Raw genomic sequence first — 25,983 nt, 5'->3', positions numbered from 1 at the left:
AAAGAGAGGGGGAGAGAGGGAGAGGGAGAGGAGAAGAAGAAGAAGAAGAAGAAGAAGAAGAAGAAGAAGAAGAAGAAGAAGAAGAAGAAGAAGAAGAGAGGAGGAGGAGGAGGAGGAGGAGGAGGAGGAGGAGGAGGAGGAGGAGAATAAAAAAGAGAGAGGAAGCAGGAGAGGAAGAAGGAGCATCTGAAGATAGATAGAGTAATCCCACGCATTTAAAGGTATCTTGTGTTACAAGCTATTTTGGAGTTACAAGTTATAGTATTCCCAGACAATAAGCAAAATTTCATTAGATAGAATCAATCAAGTATTTATTAAACATCTACCATGTATTAGGCCCCATGCTAGGGAGAAAAATAGAATGAATGAAGCAATGCTTACTAACAAGGAAGCTTACTAACAAGGAGCTTAAATTCTAGTGGGGGAGACAAATGCATTTATAAATATATAGAGGATGAATATAAATATGTACAAGGTAGTTTGGGATTGAGGGCATGAGTATAATAGTTGAGGGATCAGTAAAGCCTTCATACAGAAGGTGGTGCTACAAAATGATTACAGAAGAGGTGAAAGTTCAATTAACATTTTGCTTTATCAAACAGAGCAATGTTATTTAACTTTCTGTCAACTTTTTTTTTGTGTCATCTGAAACCTATAGACCTTCTCAGAATGTTTTTAGATTCATAAAATAAAAAGCATACAATTACAAATGAAATCAAAGATTAGTGAAAATGAAGATGTAACAGCATTTAGGTGGTAAAGTAGAGTACTAGGCCTAGAGTCAGGAAGATCTGAGTGCAAATCTAGATTTCAGGCATAGCTGTGTAACCCTGAGAAAGTCATTTAACTTTTGTCTGCCTCATTTTCCTCAATTGTAAAATGGGGATAGTAATAGCATCTACCTTACAAGGTTGTTATGACTGAAGATCAAATGAAATTATTGTAAAGTGTCTGGCACAAAGGAGATGCTTAATTAATGTTTGTTTCCTCCCTTGCCCTTGCCCTTCCATCCAAATTAAAAAACCTTCTGAAATCCTTGGTTTTAATCTGAAATCCAGGTTAAGACCCCTCCCCTAAATAAACATTTTTCTAAAAAAAAAAATTCAATCCCTCTTCAACAACTTCATGCCATGATTCTTCATTTCAATTATTCAAAGATGAACCGAAGAGATACTTCCATTCACTGAAATGATCAAGAACTTCTTTCTTAAGTCTGATCATTACCCTAATCCAGTCAAGGCATGGAAGTGGGTGACCTGGAGGTAAGAGGGAAAAGGGTGCTGCTTTTAAGTGAATCAGTCAAAGCCCCTTTGATCTGGTCTGGGCTGTGCCCCAATTCTTCCTGAAAAATGAGTTCCTTCCTGAACTTTTTACCCAATTTCCTCAAAGAAAGTCTAGACCTTTGGTGAGAGAGAAAAAGGATTTGGTGTAGGGCAGAAATGTTAAACACACAGACCAATACTCCAAAGCTGGGCTGAAAGAGATCAAAATATAATTGGGAAATATTTAACAAATTAAAAAAATACAGTAAAACATAGATAATGTTAATATGTAGTTTTCTAAATCAATATGCCTCTACAGGGATCCTTATGTATGGATTGACACCACTGGTGTAGGGTATTGTTTCAGAATCCGTATTACCGTCCTGATATTATTTTGGAATATGTAGCTTAAAGAGTAGAGGCACAGGAGGGAAGGGTTATAGGTAGGTCTTCAGGATTATCCTTTAGGATGAGCATTGATTAACCAATTTGTGAGCTATTTTTCCTTATTATCTTTTGTAAGACTCTCTCTCTGTCTCTCTCTGTCTCTGTCTCTCTCTGTCTCTCTGTCTCTGTCTCTGTCTCTCTCTCTCTCTCTCTCTCTCTCTCTCTCTCTCTCTCTCTGTCTCTCTCCTTCCCCCTTACTTCTCTCCTAGATTGCCTTTGATGTTCATTTAAAAAGAACTTATTGTCTTTTGTTTTCATCACAGGCATTTTTGGAGGTACCTCTTAAAATTGTGCATTTTTATTTCTTCTTTGGGCAGCTAAGTGATGCAGGGGATAGAGTATGGGGGCTTAGAATCAGGAATATTCATCTTCCTGAATTCAAATTTGGCCTCAGACATTTACTAGTTCTGTGATCCTGGGCAAGTCACTTAACCCTGTTTGCCTCAGTTTCCTCATCTGTAAAATGAGCTGGAGAAGAAAATGGTAAACTACTCCAGTATCTTTGCCAAGAAAAGCCCTAATGAGGTCACAAAAAGTCAGAAAGCACTGAAACAACTCAACAACATACATATATATATATAAGTTTTATATATGTGTGTATATATATTACACATACAAACATATATATAAATATGTGTGTGTTTCTATATGTGTATAGAAACACACACATATAGGTTTAACTCTACACCAAGACTTTTAGGATACTCTATACACATACATATGTGTGTGGGTGTATATATATACACATATATACACATATACATACACCCCCCCCACCACACACATACACACACACACACACACACACACGTACACGAGAGACACATACTTTTGGTGGAGTGGCAGACCTATGATTTCCTGGTGAGGCACTCTTGCCAATACAGAGCAGCACTTTTTCTTTAGCTTATAGTCTCTGAGAGTTGCCTGGGTATTCTAGGAGGCTGAGGAAGTCCTCCTGGCTTCAGATTTGAGATGATGAAAGTGACTGACTCAACGAAAGCAAAAGGTACATAAATTTTAAAAGATTTAATTTGTAAGTGAGGATACAAATCACCAAACACACATGGTGCAATATGGGACTTGATAACACTTTCAGTCAGTGGACAAACTCCCTACACTTCTGTATTCCTCACAGTCAGACTCGTCCCTGGTTCCGACCTCACAGCAGCCAGCCTGAGGTGAGGGTCTAGACTGGTGAGAGGAGCAATGATCCCTGTGCCCATGATTACTTTTATTTCCAAATAGGGGATGGTGAGTCATTGTACCTAGTAGTCAAGACAGCCTCTTTGTGACTCGAGGCATGTCTATTTTACATTTTATAACTTTTTTTTTGGCTCTCTCCCACCTGCCCTCTGTTTTACAACCTTGTTTTTTTCCTGCTTTTACCTAATTAAATTCTTACCACGTCCACTGCCCTCAGAGTACCTACCTCAGTGGGGATTGCAGCAGGGCCTGGACAAAGCCCAACACTCTAGGATACTGGGAGGAAGTTGAGCGATTTCTTCAGGCTCACATAGACACTATGTGTCAGAGATGGGGATTGAACCCAGGTCTTTATGACTCAAGGCTAGCTCCTTCGCCACTAACCCATCCTACCTCTGCTTTCCTAAATACAAACATATACATAATCCAGTACTTCAATGGATCTATTATCTCATGAATTTGCCTACTTCCTTCAGTAATACAAATCACAACCCATCCATACTCTTGTCATAATGACCAACCATCTTTCTCCCCATCAGTCAATAGATCAATTGCAAGCATTTATTGTGTTCTTTTGATGACATCCTTTACCCTATTCTCCCTAATCCTCCATTTACAGCACTTTTGGTGACCTCCAAGCTTCTCCCTGAAACAAAATTTCATCTTTTTTGTTCTAAACAATTTCTTTTGCATCAACAAGCATTTATTTTTTCCCTTCCACTCTCCACCACTGACAATAGGAATAAAACAAACTCTCTGTGACTAATATGTATATTCAAGCAAAAACAAATTCTTACATTGAAGGCTCATTTATGTTTTGTATATGCTAATATCCTTCCAGTCAGAGGCCCTTAATCTTTTTCTGCATCATGGAATCCTTTGGTAGTCTGGTGAAGAGTCTATAAACCCCTTCTAAGAATAAGGTTTTTAAATGCATAAAATAAAATACATATGATTACAAAAGAAACTAATTATATTGAGAGTTCTCTATCTATCTATCTAAAGTTCATAGATCCCTGGTTAAGAACCTCCACTTCCAAAGCTATTGTAGGGCTGTTTATTATGGAATTCTATAGTCTCCAAAAAAGTGAGTTTCAGGATCACCCAAAGGGACATGGAAAACTGCCTGGTGGGTGTCAGCAGGTTGTATCACACTTTTACAAGAAGGAACAATATATACACACATACAACAAATGCCTGCGGGTAACATTACAAGCCATCTTTAGCTAGCTTACTAACTCCTATAGTAGCAGAGATTAATTACAATTAGTTAGGAGTGGATTTGGCGTGGAAAAAGGGAAATGAATGGGTATCAAAGACAGCTTTGTCTACTTCACAGGTTTGCCTGAGACAGATCCTCTTAAAAGTTTTCCACAAAATAGAAAACTGCTTGAATGTATTTGTTTTATCCCATCTACTTAAATGACTCACAAATATACAAACAACTAGGAAGGAGTACAAATGGGAATGGCAGGAGGTGATGAAACAAAGGGATAGATGGCAGTTCTTTGAAGCTACAGCCATTTGTTAAAAAAAAATAGGTGCTCTGGGTTACACATGAACATCTTACTCTGAAGGACATTTCCGTTTTATAGGGTAGAATAGACCTCTTGAAACTAGGAACACTGGGTCTATAAATCGTATGGCAAAGATACTGCTCAATAATATTTTTTAAAAAGAAATTCCATTAAAATTTTATTGATGTTTTCTGTTTACATGACCATAGTATCCCATCTATGGTTCTCTCCCCCACCCCCTTACCACTTCCCCAGAGCCATCCCAAAAAACATAGTGGTTTGTTTGGTTTTGAGAGAGAGAGAGAGAGAAGGAGAGAGAGAGAGAGAGAGAGAGAGAGAGAGAGAGAGAGAGAGAGAGAGAGAGAGAGAGAGAGAGAGAGAAATCAGCATAATTAGTCAATAGATTGAGAAAGCCCCAAAACATGTGTAGTGTGTAACATCTGTGGACTTCCCATTGCCATCAAGTTGTAGGTTGGGGGCATCTTTTTCATAACTTCATTTGGGTTCCACTTGATCTTTATAATTTGTTATGTTTATTTTTGATTCTTTGGTAGGTCATTGTTCTTTCTACCCATATCTTTTGGAAATCAACTTCCTCATTCTTGCATTTTCTAAACTCACATAGTTTATTGAGCATATTCTGTCTTTCATCTGTGGACTATCAATATGTCTTATGCTGATCTCCCCCTAGTACGAGTTCATTGCCTGAGTATTACAAAATAAGGCAAATTTCTCCCTGCTCCCAAAATGAAGTACATCACAACATTGGAACAATAAAATCATATATGGGGTTTGGGGAATATATGGTTTGGGGAATAGGATTTCCATCTGGAGGAATTATCAGGAAGTGTCATAAAGCAAGTGGTATCCTCACTGTCGTCATTATCATGCTCTGTGGTTTCTTCAGTCTCATCTGATATTGGGTCTATAGTTAGAATATTTTCATTCTTGGAGTAGAGGCCAATGGAAAATAGAGGCCAGAGAGGCTCTAAAAAGGAGTTGGTGAATGTATAGATGTGGCATCTACCATCTGCATCATAAAACACTATAAAACTCCTGCCTCATAATCCAGAAAGATCCCTACTTTGTTGAGTTTTCCTTTTAAGGAAATTCTGGTCCCAGGTGTGGTACAGACTATATTGTTATTTTGTCTTAGACTCAAAAGCCAGTATCCATTAGAAGAAGATGGTGAAACCTCTCCAATTCTTCTTACAGAGTTCTTACAAAGACCAACATCCCAAGCAGAACTGTTTCCCACTGTCACCTCCCAATAATGTCTTCCAGACTTGAAGCTCTGAGCTGCTAGAACCGGACCACATAGATCAGATCTCTCCACGATACAATGCAATTCCTTCCATGAATCTCTTTCTCTCATTGTTTTCATATCTGTGGATATAATGATTCCAGAATGGGCAGTTTCAGGATCCAGGTTGATTTCCTCATGGAATTTTGTCTTTGATTTTTTTTCTGATTCAGGCTCCTCCTCAAATGAGGCTGGAACAGTCTGAAGGACTGTGCTACAGCTGACAGTTGTTGATTGGGCCAGAGATTCTTGATGAAACAAGCTTTCCAGCATACAGGACATTTAAAACTGCCCCATTAGCTGAATAAATGTAGTGGAGGATACAGTCTTCACAGAAATGGTGACCACATTCTATAGACATGGCACTTAAGAAGAAATCTAGGCAGATAGAGCATATCATCTCTTCTGAAATACTTGAAGTAAGATATGAGGCCATCATCCTTTCTGATGCCTCTGATTTGGGTCTTTCCCTGTTCTTGGAGCTCCTCTGTTTCCAAGAATTGCTCAATAATATTAAGAAAAAAAAATCATATAGCCTGTTCTAGGGGTAGGGGTGAGGGGAAAGTACATCTCTGATTCTATCATGAAAGAGACTCGAGAAAGAGAAAGTAGTGAAATGTAATCAAAATAATTTACCCCAAGATTGGCATGATGCATTTGCCATCTAGAGATATTTAACAATGCATAAAGCCTCAGAGTATCACTTCCTTCCCCGTAGAGTCCATCTCCATCTCTTGATGAATCCAAATCATTGACTTTACATATACTGTCATCTTTCAATCACTTTGCATCAAAGAATGGAATGAGTGCAATTGTAGCTTTACTCAAAATAGGAAATATGTAATTCCAAAAGATTCTAAAATGGCACAAAATGACAAACATTAAATCTGTCAGAATCAACCAAAAACCATTGTTATTGACAACAAAATGCCAGATGAGAAAGCTGTTAGACTCAACCAATAAACATTTAGTGAGCATTTATTAGGCACTTTACTTGGTGCTGTTTAGTAGTGGGCCAACCAAATGTAAGTAGTGGATTTACCAGCATTGTGTTTAGGAACTACTAAATGCTGGCCAATTTTCATCTAAATATGGCCAATTTTTGTCTAAGACATCTCTCTTTCTACTCATAGAAAGTAGAGTGTCTTCAAAAAAAGAGCTTCCTCTTCTGCTTTGGCATTTTGGATTCAGATGTCATATGTGTCCAAGGCCAGCTTTAGAATAAATTAGATATAAAATTATTCCCCTAACACTGAAGGCTAATGCACTGCTATGTTCTCTGATGCCACTACCTTCCCCAACTTTAGCCAGTCTGGTATCTTATCTCTTAGGCCATTTTGAAATTAGCAGGAACTTTGTAAATAGTTGTCAAATTGAGTTTTTTCCTCAGAAGCTTACTCTATCTATTCTATGATATCAAAGACTATCCTGATAAACAAAACTAGTGGACAGGCATAGGAAGTCTCCCTCCACTCTCAGATAAGATACAAACATTTTAATAATGGTCTACTGGAGACCACACTTCTTTCTTTGTTATCTAATCTACTGGTAACAACAGAATTTGCTTTGGATTAGGTGAATTCTTTTGGTAATCACTTAATAGTGGTAACTGTCTATGACATCTGTGCATAAGGAAAGTCAATCTGACTCTGGTAATTTTAAAAATCAAATTGTGACCCCACAGGGAACGTTTTCTACTTTTTCTTAAGTGGCTTTTTTTTTTCCTATTGTGCTTTTCAAAATTCTGGAGCACTACGCCAATCCTGTGTAAGCAGTAATTTGTATCATATTGCTCATCATACATCTGTCTGAATTGTCTAGTGTTCATATGTTGTTGGTATGGGAGGGAGGAGGGAAGAGAAGTCATGGTGTCAGGAAATAGCTTTACAGTGTTGAGTATGATTGAATGTAACTTTTGGCATAAAGTTAATTTGTGGAACCTTGAGTTCATGGGGAGCTCAAGTTTCCTGGAAAGCTCTTTTGTGATCCAGGGCGACTTGAGACTTCAGCAGGGATATATTTGCTTCCAGTATTTTATTTATTTTGCATTAATAACCATGGAAATTGGAGAAAACTGGCTACAGTCTCCTTGAGGGACTCAATTTCTCTAACCTAAATGTATTCACACAGGTAAAGTGTTCTTAAATTTTCTTCCTTCCTTCCTTCCTTTCTTCTTTCCTTCCTTCCTTCCTTTCTCTTTCTTTCTTTCTTTCTTTCTTTCTTTTTCTTTCTTTCTTTCTTTCTTTCTTTCTTTCTTTCTTTCTTTCTTTCCTTCTTTTTCTTTCTTAATAAAGTTATCCTTTTGAATACTACACTGGATTTTTAATCTTTTGGTATGAAATGAGTTTATGATTCCCCCCCCCCCCAATCAGGAGAGGTGTGACACAAAACCCTTAAGATAATGTATAATTTCAATACCCTGGTTCATATTGAGTTTAAAACACCCATCTTTTATTTATTTATTCATTCATTCATTTATTTGTGAGGCAATTGGGGTTAAGTGACTTGCCCAGAGTCACACATCTAAGTAAAGGTTATGTGTCTAAGACTGGATTTGAATTCAGGTCCTCCTGACTCCAGGGCTCTACTCGCTGCCCCTTTTAATTTATTTTTAAAAAAAATCTTGTTGATGACTTTTTGTCTTTTCATCACAATCATTAGTCACGCCTCCAGGTAAAACTCTCCCTTGTGACAAAGAAAAACAATAAAAACATGTCGATACAGAAACTTTGACAATATGTACAATATTCTGCCTTAGTTGTCCCTCATTCCCTTCTATGAGGGAGGAGATATACTTTGTTATTTCTTCCCCAGGACTTTGTTTTTCATATTATGCAACCTTCAATTTCTTTCTATTTATACAGGATATCCCAAAAGTCTTAGTACAGTTTTAAGCAAGGAAGAGTATGTGTGTGTGTGGTCACGCATGCGTGAGCGTGCCTGCGCATCTGCGCACGTGCGCACACACACACACATTGGTGGTATGATTTATCAGGACATCAAACCCAGTTGACAAACACAAAGGGGGCAGGTAACAAGGACAAGATGTTAAGTGAAAAGCAGAGTTTTTACTTTGTTACCACTTTTTAAAAGTATGAAGTTCTTGATCAAAAGAGCAGCATGCCATTGACATTTTGAAGATATGTCATGCTCTTTGTGACCTTTAAAAAGTAAGATATATATTCTCTTGGAAGGCACAGTTGAGCCAGGAGACAGTTATAGAGTGTAACTCCTGGCCACAGAGAAAACAGTCAGCCTTGATAGATTAAGAACTTAGTTCTTGACAGAGGATAACTCTGCACATTTGTCTTTGTGTTTCTAGGAGAGGGCAGCTGGGGGTGAGGAGATTAGACTGGATTGTTCACAGATATTATTCACAGATCTTCCAGATTTAGAATCTATGATTTTATGAAAAGAATAAGGCAGACAAATCCACATGAGGATGCAGACAACGGTAAAATAAATGAGCACTTTAAACAGGATGTGCTGGAAAGAACATTAATGGGGTTGGTGTCATTTGTCAGAGTCGCTGTTGGGAGCCAAAGGAAAAGACCACCATCACTTTTTCAGTTCACTGTGAAAAGTTGCTTTTTCTATGAAGAGGGGGAAGATATGGTTTCTGCACAACCTAATATAAATAACTATATCCATTTTTTCACTCTTCTTGCTCTAAGATGTTAGATTCGATTCAGTCTCCAAAGCATTTATTAATATAAATCAATCAACAACCGCCTATTTTCTAGGCGCTGTACTAGGTGCTGAGGACAAAAAACAAAAGTGTAACAGTCCTAGCCCTCAAAGAGTTTTCATTCTATACGAGAGTTCATGTGGTATGTGTGTGAGTACATAGAAAATAAATATATACAAAATAAATATGAAGTTTTTTTTTAGGGGAGAAGGAAATAATAGTGAAGGGAAATCATAACAACTTAATATGGTGAATAAGTTGAGATTTAAAAGAAACTAGGGATTCTATGAGTCAGAAGTGAGGAAGGAGTGCAAACCAGTCATGGGCGATAGATAGCCTGTGCAAAGGACAGGAGATAGAATATTGGGTGTAAGGAATCATAGGTGAGAAGGCCAGTTTGGTTGGACTAAAGAATACTTCAGGTGGAAATAATGTATAAGTTGTCCCAAAAGTCTTAGTGTAGTTTTAAGCTGTTACTCATTCATTTGTGTCTAACTCTTTGTGACCCCATTTAGGGTTTTCTTTGAAAAGATACTAGAGTGGTTTGCCATTTCCTTTGCCAGCTCATTTTATAGATAAGGAAACTGAGGCAAATGAGGTTAAGTGATTTGCCCAGGGTCAGACAGTGTTAGTGTCTGAGGTCAGATTTGAACTCATGAAGATGAGTCTTCCTGACTGGCATTCTATCTGGCACTCTATCCATTGTGCAACCTAGCTGCCCATAATTAGCTACTGAATCTTAAAATCACACTAAGATTTTTAGAACACCTTATATAATAGATCTGGAAAAATAGGCTGGAACCAGGTTATAAATGTATGCCCAGTACCAAAGCCCAGTGGTTTGGGACTCTCTCTTCATTGGTGGAGGTGAATGCCCTGTCCTGTGTGAGAGGTGGTCTGGAGCTATTGAGAGAGCTCTATCTTCTTCTTTAGTATTCTTGAGACTTGGAGTTGCTTTGGACTTTGGGTTCTTCTGACTTCCAGCTTCAAGAGGGAAGGTGAGGGAAGCCGACTCCACTTTGGGTTGCTGAAGGAACAGACTGGGAAGATGTAAAAGAGTGGGTGGTTTCTATCATATCCCCAGTTTGCTACACTAGAAACTTTGGGGATTTTCCCCTTGGATGAGACCTAGGACTCTCTCTCTCTCTCTCTCTCTCTCTCTCTCTCTCTCTCTTGTTTGAGCTGTGTTACCAACATTCAGGTGGGAGAGTGTCTTCATTTTGTATTGTCTGGTATGTATCCTCACATGTATACTTGCTTTGATTTTTGTTTTTGCTACCAACTTGGATAAATGGGTTTCTTGAGTATATATGTTCATTGTGGAACTGGTGTCTGGTAGGAAAGGGAGTAAAGCCTTGTATATAAATCCTGCTTTCTCCCATACTGAACTGTGATCAGAAATTAGCTTTAATCTGAAAATCCCATCCTCTTGACTATTTAAGGGAGCATATGTAATTCTAGCCCAGCAACTCATCTCTCTGAGAACAGCAGAGAGGCCTCCAATCCCAACTTCATACTTCCCCTCCTGGCAGGAATTAAAGTCTCCCTTGGAGAAGGGGAGGGGGGCAGAGAAGAGGCTAAATATGTCTATTTTGCCTTGAGACATCCTCATGCCATGTGGGGTTAGCTTTCATAATACATAGGCCTTGCTACTTGTAGGGCCCAGCAACATAAACATTTATATACAGCATATTAAAGAAAGGGAACACAGTGTTTCTTTAAAACAAAGAATCCAGTGACCAAGAAAAAATCCAGTGACCATCAAAAGAAAAATTGACAAATGATGGTGTCACAGAAGTGTAGAACAGTAGCTAGAAGAAATATCATTTTTTCTTTTTTATTGCATTGACTAGACTGAAGTCAACTTATTCTGTGACTTTTAATTACTTCTAAGACAAAACCTAGCACATCAACAACTTCCTAGGGAAAGCAGTGAAAAATTCAACCCCTTGAAGATAATCTATAGATTGCATTCAACAAGTGTGAGCAGAAGAATATAATTTAAAGACAATCTGCTAAGGTTATTGTATAATGGACCAATGTTTTAGGCACTGCAATAAAGAGAATGGAATTTGGGAGACTGAACACATACACAAATAGAAATATGTATGAAAAAGAAATCATTCCAGAGATGCTGTGGTGAAAGAAACGCACACTTAAACACATCACATATATGTACATATACATAAACACATGTGTGTATATGTATGTAGCTAGAGAAATCCCGAAAGTCTTAGTAATTTTAAGCTTCCTATTTCGGGCTAGGGAAGAGAGAGATGAGAATAATAGCTTTACCTGGTTTACCTTATTTCAGAAATGTGTATTCAGGCATAACAAACTCATGGTTTTCTATCCTGACACCTACACATTTAGGGCAATCTTCTTCCCTCAGGCCCAAGTCACTCAGTCCTTGAAACCTGCAATGAAATGCCAACTCAGATGCCCATCCAGAAAAATGCCCTTCAAAGAACTGGAAATTGAGAGGATGCCCATAAAATGGGGAATGGCTGAACAAGTTGTGGTATATGAACGTAAGGGAATACTATTGTGCTATAAGAAATGATGAACAAGCTGACTCCAGAAAAACCTGGAAAGACTTGTATGGTCTGATGCTGAGTGAAGTGAGTAGAACCAGGAAAACATTGTGTGATGACTAATATTGACAGACTTAACCCTTCTCAGCAATGTAAGGATCTAAGACATCTCCAAAGGCCCCTGATGGAAAAAGCTATCCACAAAGAAGAAAGAACTATGGAGTTTGAGTGAAGATTGAAGCATACTATTTGCTATTTTTTTCTTCTGTTGTGTTTTGTTTCTTCTTTCTGGTGGTTCTTCCTTTTGGTTCTAATTCTTACTTACAACATCACTAATCACTAATGTGAAAAGATGTTTAATAGGAATGTATATGTATAGCCTATATCAGATTGCGAGCTGTCTTGGGGAGGGAGGTATGGTGGGAGGAGGAGAAAAATTTAAAACTCAAAAGCTTATGGAAGTGATTGTTGATAATTCAAAATAAAAAAAAAAGAAAGAAAAATGCTCTTGATCACAGGTTACCTGAAGGAAGAGGAAGTAGTATATGGATCAGCAGAAAGACATCAACAGCATAAACTGCCCTCTTGATCAGTGGAATAATTTACTTATGCAAGGCCAGTACTCTGACAAAAATAAAGATGAAATGTTTCTAATCCTACTTTAGTAGCCTGGCACAAAAAAAATCTATGATGCATCATTTTGGTAGGTCTCCTCCAGTTTCATAGGCCTTCTCTTTTGATATGTCACTCATTTCCAAATTTGCTCTTTTCCCCTTTTCAAATAATGTATGAAACACAGAAAACATATCTTAATTCTCAAACTTGGCTTTATACTTTATATGAATTCTACTTTAAAATATTGGAGAATACATAAATAATGGAAATGAGGCATTTATAAAAATCAAATATACATGAAAATATTGTGCAGACATGGAATTAAACTTTATATTTTGCTAGGTACCATACAAGACATACAGTGATTGCAGTGGTTTTATAATCCCAAATAGGACAGACTGACCCCAAGCAATGTATGCCTGCACTACTGCAATAGCCTTCTTCCAATTTTGCATACAGTCACCCCCCCCCCTTTTTATTGATGCTTCCTCTTCTTGGGACCTTCCTGAGATGCAGTGGGGAAATGAATGAAACACAGGTCCTTTCTTGATGTCCTTTTGAGGGGGGAATTCTTTATTATTTAGTTAATCCATACATTATAGAAGCTCATTTCCCTAGTGTCGGCTACTTCTCTAACAATATCTCACACAAGGGGATTTCTTCCTGGGTGTGTATGTCTGCGTAAATACCACGATTACACGACTAGACTTTACAAATTTTATATACAGTGTTAAATGAACTAATGTTCTCAATGGGATGACATCCAATTCAGTACTAAACAGAGGAAGGGGGAGGCCAGTGCTTGGCTGCAGCTACTAGCTGAATGGGGGTAGAGAACAAAACTTGTGGACTTGCGACATAGCAGTTCCAGCATAAGGGCTCAAGGGCCACTTGGGAAGAGGAAATAAAAATGAATCAGGAATCAGGTGGGGTCGGGGTTCTTCTGTCTGGGACTGGCTGAGAAGCACATTGTTTGAAGAGAGGGAGTGGAGAGCTTAGGTGCGTAGGGGTGGGGCTTGGATGCCAGACCCTCAGTTGTGAGGGCAGGGGGCATGGGAGGCGCTACATATATTAACCTCGAGAGTGGGAGTGGCATAGTCCAACAGCTGCAGCAGCATCAAGCTCCTGGGGCTGTGGGAGAAGGCACAGCTAAGCCTCGAGGGACGTTTGGGAGCCCCGAGAAGCTAGCGGCACGCAAGGTGGGGGTGGTCGCCAGATGGGGTTGGGTCTTGGCAAACTAGCCAAGTTGAGTCAAATATCCTTCTGACAGGGGTGGGGAGAAAGGAGCACTATATTTGGAGTCGCTGGACCTGAGTTCAAACTCCAGTTCTGCTTCTTATTACTTGTGTGACCTTGGGCAAGTAACTTTCTCTCTTTCGTTTTCAGTTTCCCAATCTGTAAAAATAGTAGGGTTTAAGTAGTGATTTCGACAGCATTAAATCTATGAGCTGAAGACTTAGGAGGGATGCTAACTCTCTGCAAATATTTGAGGAGGCCTAGGTTGTTCGGCTTGGCCCCTGGGGGGCAGATCCAGGATCGATAGCTGAAGGTTACAGAAGTATTTTTGGCCTTGGTATGTATGGAGCCCAAAACACTTCCTTTTAAGCAGAGGGCTTCGTAGAAAGTGGAACTGGGCTGCTTCTGGAGCTGATGGATTTTATCTCTCTGCAAAAGCTAAATGACTCTTGGTTGGGGTGTTGTAGCAGGGATTTTAGTACAAGTACAGGTCGAACCTCTTTGATCCCTTCCAACACTGAGATTCCATAAAAGGGGAGGACACGCTACGGATGTCAGGGAGAGCAACCGTAATTCCTTCTACACCCAGAGTGAGGGTGTTGGGGAAGGAGATCGAGTTCCCCGGTGAGAAATGGGAAGCGTTGCCTCCTTTCCCGGACGGCAGGTCTGGGGTTAGGCGGGGCACCGGGGCCGCGTCTGCGGAGCCAAGCTGTTCCTAGCTGGGAGCAGTGAGCGGCGCTGGGCTCTCACCTAGCTTGCGCCGCGACCCCGCGGGTGGAGCCCGAAGCTGCCACCGCCCCTTCGGTCTGCAAGCACCGCCTTCTCCCCTTCCCTCCCAGCCTCTGTTCCGCCCCCACCCGCGATTCCCGGCCCGGCCCAGCGCTGCCCGGGCCATGGCGCCCTGCAGGCAGACAGAGGCTGGCTGGGGTGGAGGAGAGCAGCAGCAGTCGGCTCCGCGGCCGAAGCCCTAGAACCCAGAGCTCGGCACCTCGGCGCTGGCCAGGGAGCCGCAGCGGCTGCCGCCGAGCCTTTGTCCTTCCCCCAAGGGCGCTCCGGGCCGCACTGCCCAACGGCACCGTGGAAGGGGAAGGAGGGGAGAAAAGAGCAGAGCTGTTGCCACGGGATAAAAAGCGGCGGGCACTGCTGGCTCTCCTCCCCGCCCCCCTTCTCTTCCCGTCCCTCCGCCCCCACCCTGAGGCTCAGGGCTGGAGGAGGACGGAGGAAGCGGCGCGTCACTCTCTGGAGGAAAGTATTTCACCTACCGGGCAAAGGCTGCCGCTGCCGCCAGTTGCGTAAAAGCAGCAGCCGCGGCAGCCCCCCAGCAGCCGGGGCTCAGCGGGTTTCCATTGCCATGGAAAGCAGAACCGGGGCCAGGGGTAGGAGGACGACAACCCAGTCTGTCTGGACTGCCGCCGTTTAGATACCCGAATTGCCCGGCTCCAAACTGCGGAGAGGAAGGTAAGTAGCTGCGGTCTCTGTCCCCTTTCTGTGGGTGCCTTACCCCTCCGGCTTCACTGTGTAGACAGACCCGGGGGCGAGTTCGGCCGCTTCACCACCAGCCAACCGCAGCCTGCTGGGCTGAGTCTAGCGAGGGAGCACGTTGGGGATTCCGGGTGAATGAATAACCCTCCCCCTCCCAGCCCTTTCTCGGCCGGGTCCGCCTCCCTTGCCTGGATGCCTTCCCTTTGGGATTAGGAAGGATTGAACTCCCTTAGAAGGGAATCCACTCCCTGAGAGAGGGTATTTGGGAACCCTTGTCTTGATCATAGTTTTCGTCTAGTTTTCTGGGGAGGAAACAATGGATCTTTTAAAGTTCATGTGAACAATCTTAAACTCTAGGGGGACGGTGTGTGTGTGTGTGTGTGTGTGTGTGTGTGTGTGTGTGTGTGTGTGTGTGTAAATAAACCCCACAGGAAGCCGGCTTCAGGGACAGATTGTTGGAATGCATTGTGTGTATGTGTGTGTGGGTGCATGTTTAATGGCTCTGTCCTATCGCTAATCCGATGGAGGTATTTTTGTTTTGTTTGTATCGAGAAAGGTTTTCAATAGAATGGATCTAAAATTTGGAAGATTCTCAAGAACTAAACATTCCAACCTCATATATTATGGACTTTCCTGCCAGGCTTAGCTTTTCCTTGTTGGAGTTGGAAGATGGAAAGGATCAGGACCAAAACTGTAGCTGGCTTACTTTTACCTGATTTTTAAAGTCAAAGTCTTTGCTTAGTTACTGTGCGTTCAGTACTGAAGGGGGCTGCTCTCAGGACTACAGTGAAATCTAGATCACACACATGCCTTTTCTGCATAGGCTAGGCTAGGAGAACAGCCTGGGAGGCTTCATTTCTTAATGTGTTTTGAGTTAAGTAGCATAGATCACAGGACTTCATACATTAAAGAACTCGTAGAGATGAGTGAGTACAACTCTGTTTCTTAGTTTCCTCATGTATAAGGTGAAAGAGAATTTCCTTGACTTCTTCAAGGTCAAGCCTAGTGGCAGGGCCAGAAGTAAGAGGCCGACTCCAAGTTCCTTTAGTTTGTTATGCCATAACACTGATGGATTAAAACCAATCTGTTTCTTGGCTGCTTCCAGACATGAGGTCCTAACTTTCTGAGACCCACATTCTTAGTTTAACTAGAAAGTGAAAGCACAAGTGTGTATAATATCAGTATCTAAGATGCACTTTCATTATAGATTGTGTACATGAAAGGGAGTACTTGAGATTGAGAGAAGGTACAAGTGGAGGGCATTTGACCTGAGCTCTGATACAGCTGAATTTACAAGGCAATAAGAAACTTTACGTTGAACATGTAGAACCTTAAACTCAATCTTGTATTTTAATATTATTCTTGTGATTCTTTAATAGCACAGAGTAGTGTGTGTCCTTTCATTAACTTCTACTTAGAATAAGTTGCTATTTTCAAGAATTCTGTGAATTCAGTAAACAAACATTTATCAGGTGTCTACTATACATTCCAATTGCTCCTTATTCATCTACACACTCACATATGTAGAGTGGTCCAGCTGATGCTATTCCTCATGCATGGTACTCCATCACTTAGCTCTTCAGTGTCTTTGCATTGACAGTTTCCCCTACACCTGGAACATCCTCCCTTCTGAACTCCTATCTCTCAAAATCCCTACTTTCTTTCAATGCTCAGCTGAAGTTCCAGCTTTTCTACATAGAGATTTTCTGTATGTCTGTACCTTCCCTTCAGAATTATCTTATATCTATTTTGCTTTGTTGTTGTTTTTATTGAGTCTGACTCTTTGTGACTCAATTTCGGGTTTTCTTGGCAAAGATGCTGGAGTGGTTTGCCATTTCCTTCTCCAGCTCATTTTTTACAGATGAGGAAACTGAGGCAAATAAATAAGGTGAAATGACTTGCCCAGGGTCACACAGCTAGTAAGTGTCTGAGTTTGGATTTAAACTAGGGTTCTGGACTCCAGGTAGCTAGGTGGTGCAGTAGATAGAATGCCAGACCTGGAGTTAGGAAGAGTCATGAGTTCAAATCTAGCCTCAGACAATTACTAGCTGTGTGACTCTGGTCAAGTTACTTGATCCTATTTATTTGCCTCAGTTTCCTCATCTGTAAAAAATGGAGCTGGAGAAGGAAATGGCAAATTATTCCAATATCTTAGTCAAGAAAATTCCAAATGGGGTATCAAGAGCCAACATGACCAAACAATTACCACCTGACTCCAGACCTGGCACTCTATCCACTGTGCCACCTAGCAGCACCCACAAAATATCTATTTTGTATATACTATATATATGACAGCTAGATGGCATTAGATAGAGTTCTAGACTTGGAGTCAGGTAAACCTGAGTTCAAAATTTGCCTTGGACACTTAGCTAAGTAACCCTGGGCACTTAGGTATTTTCAGCCTTAGTTACCTCATCTGAAAATGGAGGTAGTGGCCCTTACCTCCCTGAGTTGTCATGAGGATTAAATTATGTTACAGCAGTAAAAGTATTTTGCAAACCTTAAACCACTATATAAATGCTAGCTATTACATGAGTTGGCCTGGGAGCATGAGTGGTTAAGTGGAAATCATAGGTCCAGTTTAAAAACAAATATATGTATGATGTTGTCTCTCTTGGCTAAATGGTAATCTCCTTGGTCCTGTTTTCACTTTTATTTTTGTTGTCTTCAATACCTAATATAGCCCTTGGCATATATAGTAGGTACATAATAAATAATTGTCCTTTGATTGTTGTGGGAGGAAGGCACTGTGCTAGGTTCTGTGCATACAAAGATAGCTATGAAAGGGACTGTTCTCAATCAATTTATTGGGGGTGGGTTGAGGGTAGAGAAGACACAAAGAAGCAAAGGAGAATGTATTAAGTTCAAAGGGAAGATACAAAGTGGTTAGAGAAATTTGAGGAGAAATCATTTTTCAGAGTAAGAGTCAGGAAAGAATATAATAAATGAATGAAAAATCATTTATTGAGTGCTTACATCAGGCACCATTCTAAGCATTGGGCATATAAATACAATCAAACAAAACAGTATCTGCTCTCAAGGAGTTTACATTCTAATCAGGTAAGACAGCACATAGATTTGGACAAAGGGTGGGGCAGTAAACACTGGTTTGGAAATTGCTGGGAATTATACGGGATGTGGATTCTAGGCAAGAAAAAGCAAAGATTCACCAATCAGGACCCCGGATCTTGATAATATCCATATCAGAGTTGTCAAAGTCCAACTCTTGGTGGGAGAAGTATGAGGAAGATGGCTAATGTGGAAGAAGAAAGTGGTGCTGGAGTTGGACCTCGAAGGATCATAGATCGTGATAATGGTGATAGCTAACATTTATATAGCTCTTACTATGTACCAAACAGTGTGCTAAGTACTTTACAATGATTATGTTGTTTGATCCTCACAACAACCCTGATAGGTAGATGCCATTGTTATTCTCATTTTTATAGATGCAGAACCTGTGGCTGAGGGGTTAAGTGATTTCTCTTGGGTCACACAACTAATAAGCATCTAAGGCTGGATTCGAACTCCCATCTTCCTGATTTCTAGGCCTGGTACTTTATCCACTGCAACTAGGTGGAAAGGACCTCAAAAACCCTATTGTCCAAGCCCCCTCATTTTGTAGGGAGGGACTTCAAAGAGTAGAGAAGGGGATAAGAATGGAGGTCATTCTAGGTCTGTGGATAAGGACAACAAAGGCAGGAGGTTGAGAAGGCAACATGAGAACAGGAAGTGGAGACTAGTCCAGTTTTGTTGGAACATAGAATAAGTGATGTGGAACAGTACATGTTCAAGCTAGAAAAGTAGATACGATAGGCAGATTGTAGAGGGCTTGCATTCTAGGATAAGAGTTTCTCTTCTATTCCATTGGCAGTGGAGAGCTACTGAAAGTGTATATTGATACCCTTGATCCTGCTTGCTAATGCATGGCATAACAGAATGCTTCCACAATTATCCACCCTCTCTTTAACCTTAAATTTCTCGCCAGCCCTTGGTTAATTCCTTCTCCCTAGAAACATACCCAGATTTCTCCAGTCCTTAAAACAAAAGAAGGCAAAACAGAATTCACTACCATCACCTCAGGCTATTGTTCTGTATCTTTCCCTTTCACAGTCAAACTCCTAGAAAAAGTTGGAGGGGAAACAAACATTTAGTGTCTACTATGTTCCAGATCCTCAGTTAAGTTGTAGTGAATGTTGTGAGCCTGTGATGTTTCTTAGACTCCATTTTGTAACATGGAACCCATCTCTAACTTTGACTTTTGCTTGTTTTCTGTATAATTGGCTGTGGAAATTTAGCTTGCTGAATCCCTATGACCTGGCCTTCCCTGACTGAGTATCATGCTAAATGACTATTTCTTACTCTGCTTCTTTGTATAAAGCCATCATTATCAAGATGGTCCAGGGTTATTAGAACATTGGACAGTCATTCACTATTCTCCATCTAGACATAAGCCCTACTACCACCCAACTCCATTTAATGCTCCACTGAAATGCATGGTTGTCTCCCATTCTTAGCTGATGGCCAGAGACTAGCTTTTCCATCCTATAGGTATTACTTAACTCCTCAAGTGGGACTCTCCCTTCCCCACTCCTCCCAATATTATTTCCTTTTTTTTACCCTATTCCTTCCTATAGGTTTTGCTACTTGTGCTGCTGGCCTCTGGACCCTTCTTTCACCCACCACTGACCTCTGGTAGTGGTAAGTGTTAACCCAATACTAATAACACTTCTTGAAATGACTCTTGGAGTTGGAGTTGTCCCTTCTTATCAGAATCTAACCCAACCATATAGAGAGTATAAAGCTGAGTCTGGACCACTAGTATTTTAAGTCATGTTACTTATCAGAGCTAGGAACAGGACTCTTGGCAGCCTCACCTTCAAGGATAGGGCGAGGTCAACAGCTCTGCTGGTTACCTCCTATCTTCACCAAAGAGAGTAAGAGCTGAGGGTCTAACAGAGGTAGGGACCCTTTCTTCTTAAGCTGGTTATCTCCTATTCACACTGAAGAGAACAAAGGCAGAGGGTCTGATATTCATGCCCCAGTGACAGGAAATCCTTTTCCTACCATGGTCACGGCAAGGCCTTTACCTCTGGTGTTACATATAAGTACTTTACAAATATCATTTGGTCCTCATATCAACCCTGCTATTATTTCCCCCATTTTACAGACCAGATATGAATTCAGGTCATCTTGACTGCAGACCCAGTGCTCTATCCACTGTGCCACATAGCTACCTCAAGGAACAGTATATTAAGTAGATAATAAGAGTTACACTAAGTTGAGGGTTAGCAGGATGAGAATGATGAAAGGGCAAGAGAATCAGGGATAGCAAGTATAACAATAATGATAACTTCTATTTGTATAATACTCAAAGTGCTCTAAAATCAGATCATGGTTAATAGATTGGTATAATAGGGAGTGCTTTTAACATATTGTTGTTCAGTCATTTCAGTCATATCTGACTCTTCATGACCCCATCTGGAGTTTTCTTGGCAAAGATATTGGAGTGGTTTAACATTTCCTCCTCCAGCTCATTTTATAGATGAGGAAACTGAAGCAAACAGTATTGTGACTTGTCCAGGGTCACACAGCTAGTGTTTGAGGCTGGATTTGAACTCAGATCTTTCTGACTCTAGCCCTGGCACTCTATGCACTGTGCCACCTAGCTGCCCAGCTTTGACCATACTAGAGTTTAGTTTAATTGAATAAGGCTTCTTTAAGGTGAAGAGATAGCTCGGTAGATATAATGGATAAAATACTGGATTTGGGGTCAGAAAAACCTGAGTTTAAATTATGCCTTTGTTACTTACTAACCCTGTAACCCTTAATAAATCATTTAACCTATGTCTCAATTTCTTCATTTTTTTAACATTCTTCATTTTTTTAACATTGGACTCGAGAGCCCTTCTAGATTTAAATCTATGATCCTATGAATTGTTGTAGGAAAATTAAAGGAGTAGAACAGATGGAAAGATCATGGTTAGAAATGTTGGAATTTTGAAAGTGAAGTAGTTTTAAATGCTAGTCTGGCCTAAACTGTGACTACACTGGATAGTAATTGAAGTAATACAATTGTATTGAAGGTCTTGGGAGTTAAGCCAAAGAAATCATGGTTTTAGAGGTGTCATTAATGGATATTGAAACCTTTAGTAATGACAGCTGAGAAAGGGGTCAAGAGGAAGACTGTAATCTAGATGCCATAAATTTGGAGAAAAGTGTGAGGTTTCTAGAAGCCATAGATGACAGAGACAAGGGTCAGGATATCATTGTTTATAGTCAGATGGTATGTACTTCAAAGGAGAGGTTATAGAACAGTATTTGAAGAACAAGGCTCTGGAAGTGGTAGTGAGGAGTGAATATACCAGGGTGAAGTGAGAAAGATGTAGCTGATATTAGAGAGAGCTATTAGAGATGTAGAATCCTTAGGGAAAGGTCAGGTTTCACTTGATGGGTTGAGGTGGAAAACATATGACAAGGAGAGATTGAGGATAAAGTGAAGTTTAACAATGGAATAAAGATTACAGAGAGCCCAATGAAAATGATGGGTAGAGGCTATAAAGATTGGAGGGAATGTGGGGCTGGGATGAATGGAATGGCAGCATGTATGAGATAGCCACACTATGTGATATAGTTGCATGAGAGGATAAAGGAAAAAATTAGGAAGTGAGCTAGCACAGTATCAAAATTTTATGTATTTAATTTTAAATATGAAGCAAATTGATAAAAAAATTCTTAGACTTTTCAGTTATACATTTTCTATTTCACAGGAAAAATAATATCATGTGTCTTTTCTCTGCTTAGTAAACATTTAATCATTCAGTATTCTTATTCCTTTTGTCTTTGTATATTGACTTGATTTATAATCCAAAGTATTTTTTTTTAACTTTACCTGTGATTTGTTTAATATAGGGAAATCCCAATAAGGAAATTCCTTCAACCAGTATAGGTTGGTACTATCTTTTCTGCAACTTATATTCTTAGAGAGTTGCCTAGGGTCTTGCAGATTTAAATTGCTCAGAGTTATAGAGGTAGTATGTGTCAAAGGCAGGATTTGAACCCAAGTCTTCTTAATTCCAAGATCAGTTCTTTACCTATGCTGTACTACCTGTCATATAGCATTTTCTTAGTGTTATGGGGTGGTAAAATTGGAGACTAAATTAGTTTGGCTGAGAGAAATCTCTGAGTGAAGTGGGGAAAGAAGGCAGCATTGACAAGAGTTAGCAACTGATTGACTGTGGAATGAAGGAGAGGGAGGAGACGAGTATGATGCCTCAAAATTTTTGAGGGGTGAACCTAGATGACTGGAAGAGTGGTGGTGCCCTTGAATGTGGAAGTTTAGATGAAGGCTGGGTTTGCAGTGAAAGTTGTGTTTTGAACATGGTGAGTTTGAGATGGGACTTTCAGTGTGAAATGTCTAGTAAGTAATCGACGAGTATAGTATACAATATGTATTTCTGACTCACCGTGGTATGTGGTTCTAAGACTCTAGATTAACTTGGTATCAAAAACTTGTTGTTTTGTGTCCGACTTCATGACCCCATTTGGGGTTTTCTAGGCGAAGATACTGGAGTGGTTTGTCATTTCCTTCTCCTAGTTGATTTTACAAATGAGCAACTGAGACAAACATGGTTAAGTGACTGGTCCAGGGTCACTCAGCTAGTAATTGTCTGAGGCCAGATTTGAATTCAGGAAGAGGAGTCTTCCTGATTCCAGGCCCAGTGCTTTATCCACTGTATCACCTAGATGTCCCAAACCCAAAGAAGTAGCTTTTAATCACTTATTTAGCTCTTAATAACTTATTTCCATTTTAACAAATATTCTTTTCAGTTGGATTTAGGCTGTAACAGTTTATTTCGATACTGGGAGGTACCTGCCTTCCTTTCGCCTATCCCCACCCCACTCTGCATTTTTCCTTCTACACCACATACACTAAAAAAGCAATAAACCAAGTCATGTAACTGTATCTCTGAATGTATGACTCTAATTTATAACTGTTTTTCTTTAAAAAGGAAGAAGCAATTTTCAGCTTTACTTATAAAGAGTAAAATGTGCCTTCCCCAACAGGTGATTTCTAGCAGTCATTACAGACTATTCTAACTTGAATTGACTTAGAATGCTTGCTTATTGCTCTAAAGCAAGCTCACATTTCATTGTGAAAACTGCTTTTGTTACAGATTTAAGCTTGTAGGAGACAAGGACCTTCTAATTAATACATATAAGTAGGAGTTTTTAAACATTTCATAAAAGTGCTTGGCTTTTGTTGGCTATGTGTTATGTGTTTGGGGCATCTGTTCCCTCTCTAAATTCAGTTACATTTGAGCTTACTGTAAGCATTTTTATAGCTGTAGTTGAGTTTACTGTAAGCATCTTTATGTCCTGGTAGGGCAGACTATGTCATCTACTTGTAGCCCCCTCCCTTTCTTATCCACCCTCCCACCACACAATGAGCACTCAGTCCTGCAGACTGACTTCTTTGTTAAGAATTTCTGACACAAATAAGTGACCAAATATAAAAAAAAGCTGTGCTCTGCTTACACTTGTTATAAACAACATATACTTCAAAAGATGTTTTTAAAAAAATCAACAATGTGATTAATCCTTCCACCAATACATTATTGCTGTGAATGATTTTTAAAAACAATTTATTAAGCCCTTAACATGTATTTGGTAAGGGCAGCTAAGTGATGCAATGGATAGAGTGTCAGGCCTTGAGTCAGGAAGACTCATCTCCCTGAGTTCAAATACGCTTCAAATACTTACTACTGTGTTACCCTGGGCAAGGGTTAACTCTTTTTGCTTCAGTTTTGTCATCTGTAAAATGGGCTGGAGAAGAAAATGGCAAACAGCTCTAGTATCTTTGCCAAGAAAACTCCAAATGGGGTCATGAAGAGTTGGACACTGGAAAACAACTGAACAAAAATGAGCTGAGCACTGTGCTAAGCACTGAGGATACAAATGTAGAAGTCAGATAGTCTCTTACTGTTAAGAAATTTATAGTCTGTTTGGGAGAGGCGATATATACAGTGGAGTGTTGGCCAGAGAAGGGAATTTTGGTCTAGGGAGTTACAGGGATTGCAAGTTGGACAGTCTGTTGACATGCCTTTTCTAAAAGTGATGGTAATATTGATTGGATTACTGTGACTAGAGTAGGAGGCAGAAAAACCAAGGGGAGAGAGGTGATGTGGGTGTCCTCTGTCTGGACAAAAGGCAAGATGGCCAAAGTAGATGATTGGATGGTATATGGATTATGGTCTGCTCAGGGGCTGGATGGATATAGCAGTTTTGATGAGTTCCTATTTACTTTGTCACCTATCAAGATGGCTTGGCTCTAGGGCAGATTGTGACAAAAAAATTCACCGCCTCATCACCAAGCTTTTTTAGTGGTAAGAATCTTTGGTCTTGGTGCTTGTATGACACTCCTGAATCTGTACTTGACTTCTTTCTTCTTGGTAATATCAACCAGAGGTTATGCTCAGCTGGCATTGCCTTTGAGACCCTAGGGTCACCTCCTGAGAACAAAGAGGAACCAGAGAAGAATTTTAGCATAGGAGACAACAGATATTGAAGTAGAAAAATATTTTTTTTCTGCAATATTTTAATGCAAATAGAACCAAGAAACAATGAAAATCATGTTGGTAAGTAGAACAAAAGTCTATTAGAGATTTTTTTTGGATAGTGAAGTTTTAGCCGTGCATGTGCCTTGAAAAATTTTTGTATTCTCTTTGTATGAGCATTGAATCACAGAACTTAAGAATCAGAAGGCAGTCACCTCAGCAGTCACTCCTGTCTGACCTATAAATGAAGGATACCCCACTAAAATATAGCTGACAAGCAGCCACCCAATTGAAGACCTCTCAGGAAGAAGATATAACCTCTTGTTGGAAGTCAATTCAACTTTTGGATAGTTCTAATTTGTTAGGAAAATTTTCCTGAAATCAAGGCTAAATTGAGTTCTTGGCACTTTCATTCATTGCTCCTGGTTTTGCCCTCTGGAGCCAAACAAGATGAATTTAGTTCCTTCTCCAAATCATAGCCTATCGAATACTTGAAAACAGCTAATATGCCCCCTTGTGTCTTCTGTTGTCCACGATAAACACAACCAATTCTTTCAACTGGTCTTCAGTTGGTCTTTAACTGGTCATCAGCAGATTCCTTCAACATGGACTCAAGGCTTTTTCCCTTCTTGCTACTTCTGGACACTCCAGCTTATCAATGTCCTTAAATTGTGGTACCAAGAACTGAACACAATACTCCAGATGAGGTCTGATGAGGGCAGAGTAGGGTGGGACCATCACTTCTCTATTCTTGGAAGTTATCCTTCTCGATACAGTTCGGATCGCATTAGCTTTTTTGGCCATCACACCACACTGCTAACATTAGTTATTTATTTTCATCCTCTGGTAAGAAGAGGCTCTTATTACAAATGGCTATGTTAAGGATGACACTGCTTGAGAAATAGTGTCCATTAAAAAAATGACCCCAGGAATGATTCCACAACTGACACCAGCCCTTTGGTGGTCAGCTACATAAGAACATTATCTTTGAAATAGCCAGAGCTGGGGTTTCCAAAGCATGTTTGCAGCACTGAGAACAGGTTTGTAGTGAGGTATAGGGTTTTATTATCTGGTGGTGAATGACAGCTAATGTCAGCAGAGTGATGTGACAGCCAAAAAGGCTAACTGTTGAGATAGTCAAC

At 40.1% G+C, this 25,983-nt stretch overlaps 2 protein-coding genes across 2 annotated transcripts in view; both read left to right on the top strand.

Moving 5' to 3' along the window:
- Positions 1-13,549: 13,549 nt before the first annotated feature.
- Positions 13,550-25,983, top strand: part of CEMIP2 (cell migration inducing hyaluronidase 2) — a 98,419-nt gene continuing 85,985 nt past the window's right edge. Inside the window, 1 exon segment of the mRNA XM_078152816.1 lies at positions 13,550-13,568. The gene's annotated coding sequence lies outside the window, so the exon portion shown is untranslated.
- LOC144456516 (uncharacterized) lies at positions 13,622-19,985 on the top strand. The gene is made up of 3 exons (XM_078151729.1): positions 13,622-13,768; positions 14,560-15,263; positions 19,922-19,985. The coding sequence occupies exons 1-2, from the start codon at positions 13,622-13,624 to the stop codon at positions 15,223-15,225; spliced, it is 813 nt and encodes a 270-aa protein (XP_078007855.1). The 3' UTR covers positions 15,226-15,263; positions 19,922-19,985.

This window comes from Phascolarctos cinereus, unplaced genomic scaffold, assembly GCF_003287225.1.
Source record: "Phascolarctos cinereus isolate Bilbo 61053 unplaced genomic scaffold, phaCin_HiC Scaffold_4;HRSCAF=312, whole genome shotgun sequence".
NCBI classification, from domain to species: domain Eukaryota; kingdom Metazoa; phylum Chordata; class Mammalia; order Diprotodontia; family Phascolarctidae; genus Phascolarctos; species Phascolarctos cinereus.
The sequence above is the reverse complement of the archived record's forward strand: the minus strand, read 5'-3'. Positions and strand labels throughout refer to the sequence as shown.

Bases quoted from the DNA above. Each gene is read 5' to 3' on its own strand.
- LOC144456516 (XM_078151729.1), top strand. From the start codon at position 13,622: ATGGGAGGCGCTACATATATTAACCTCGAGAGTGGGAGTGGCATAGTC. The intron at 13,769-14,559 runs GTGGGGGTGGTC...GCTCTCACCTAG, and splicing joins AGAAGCTAGCGGCACGCAAG to CTTGCGCCGCGACCCCGCGG.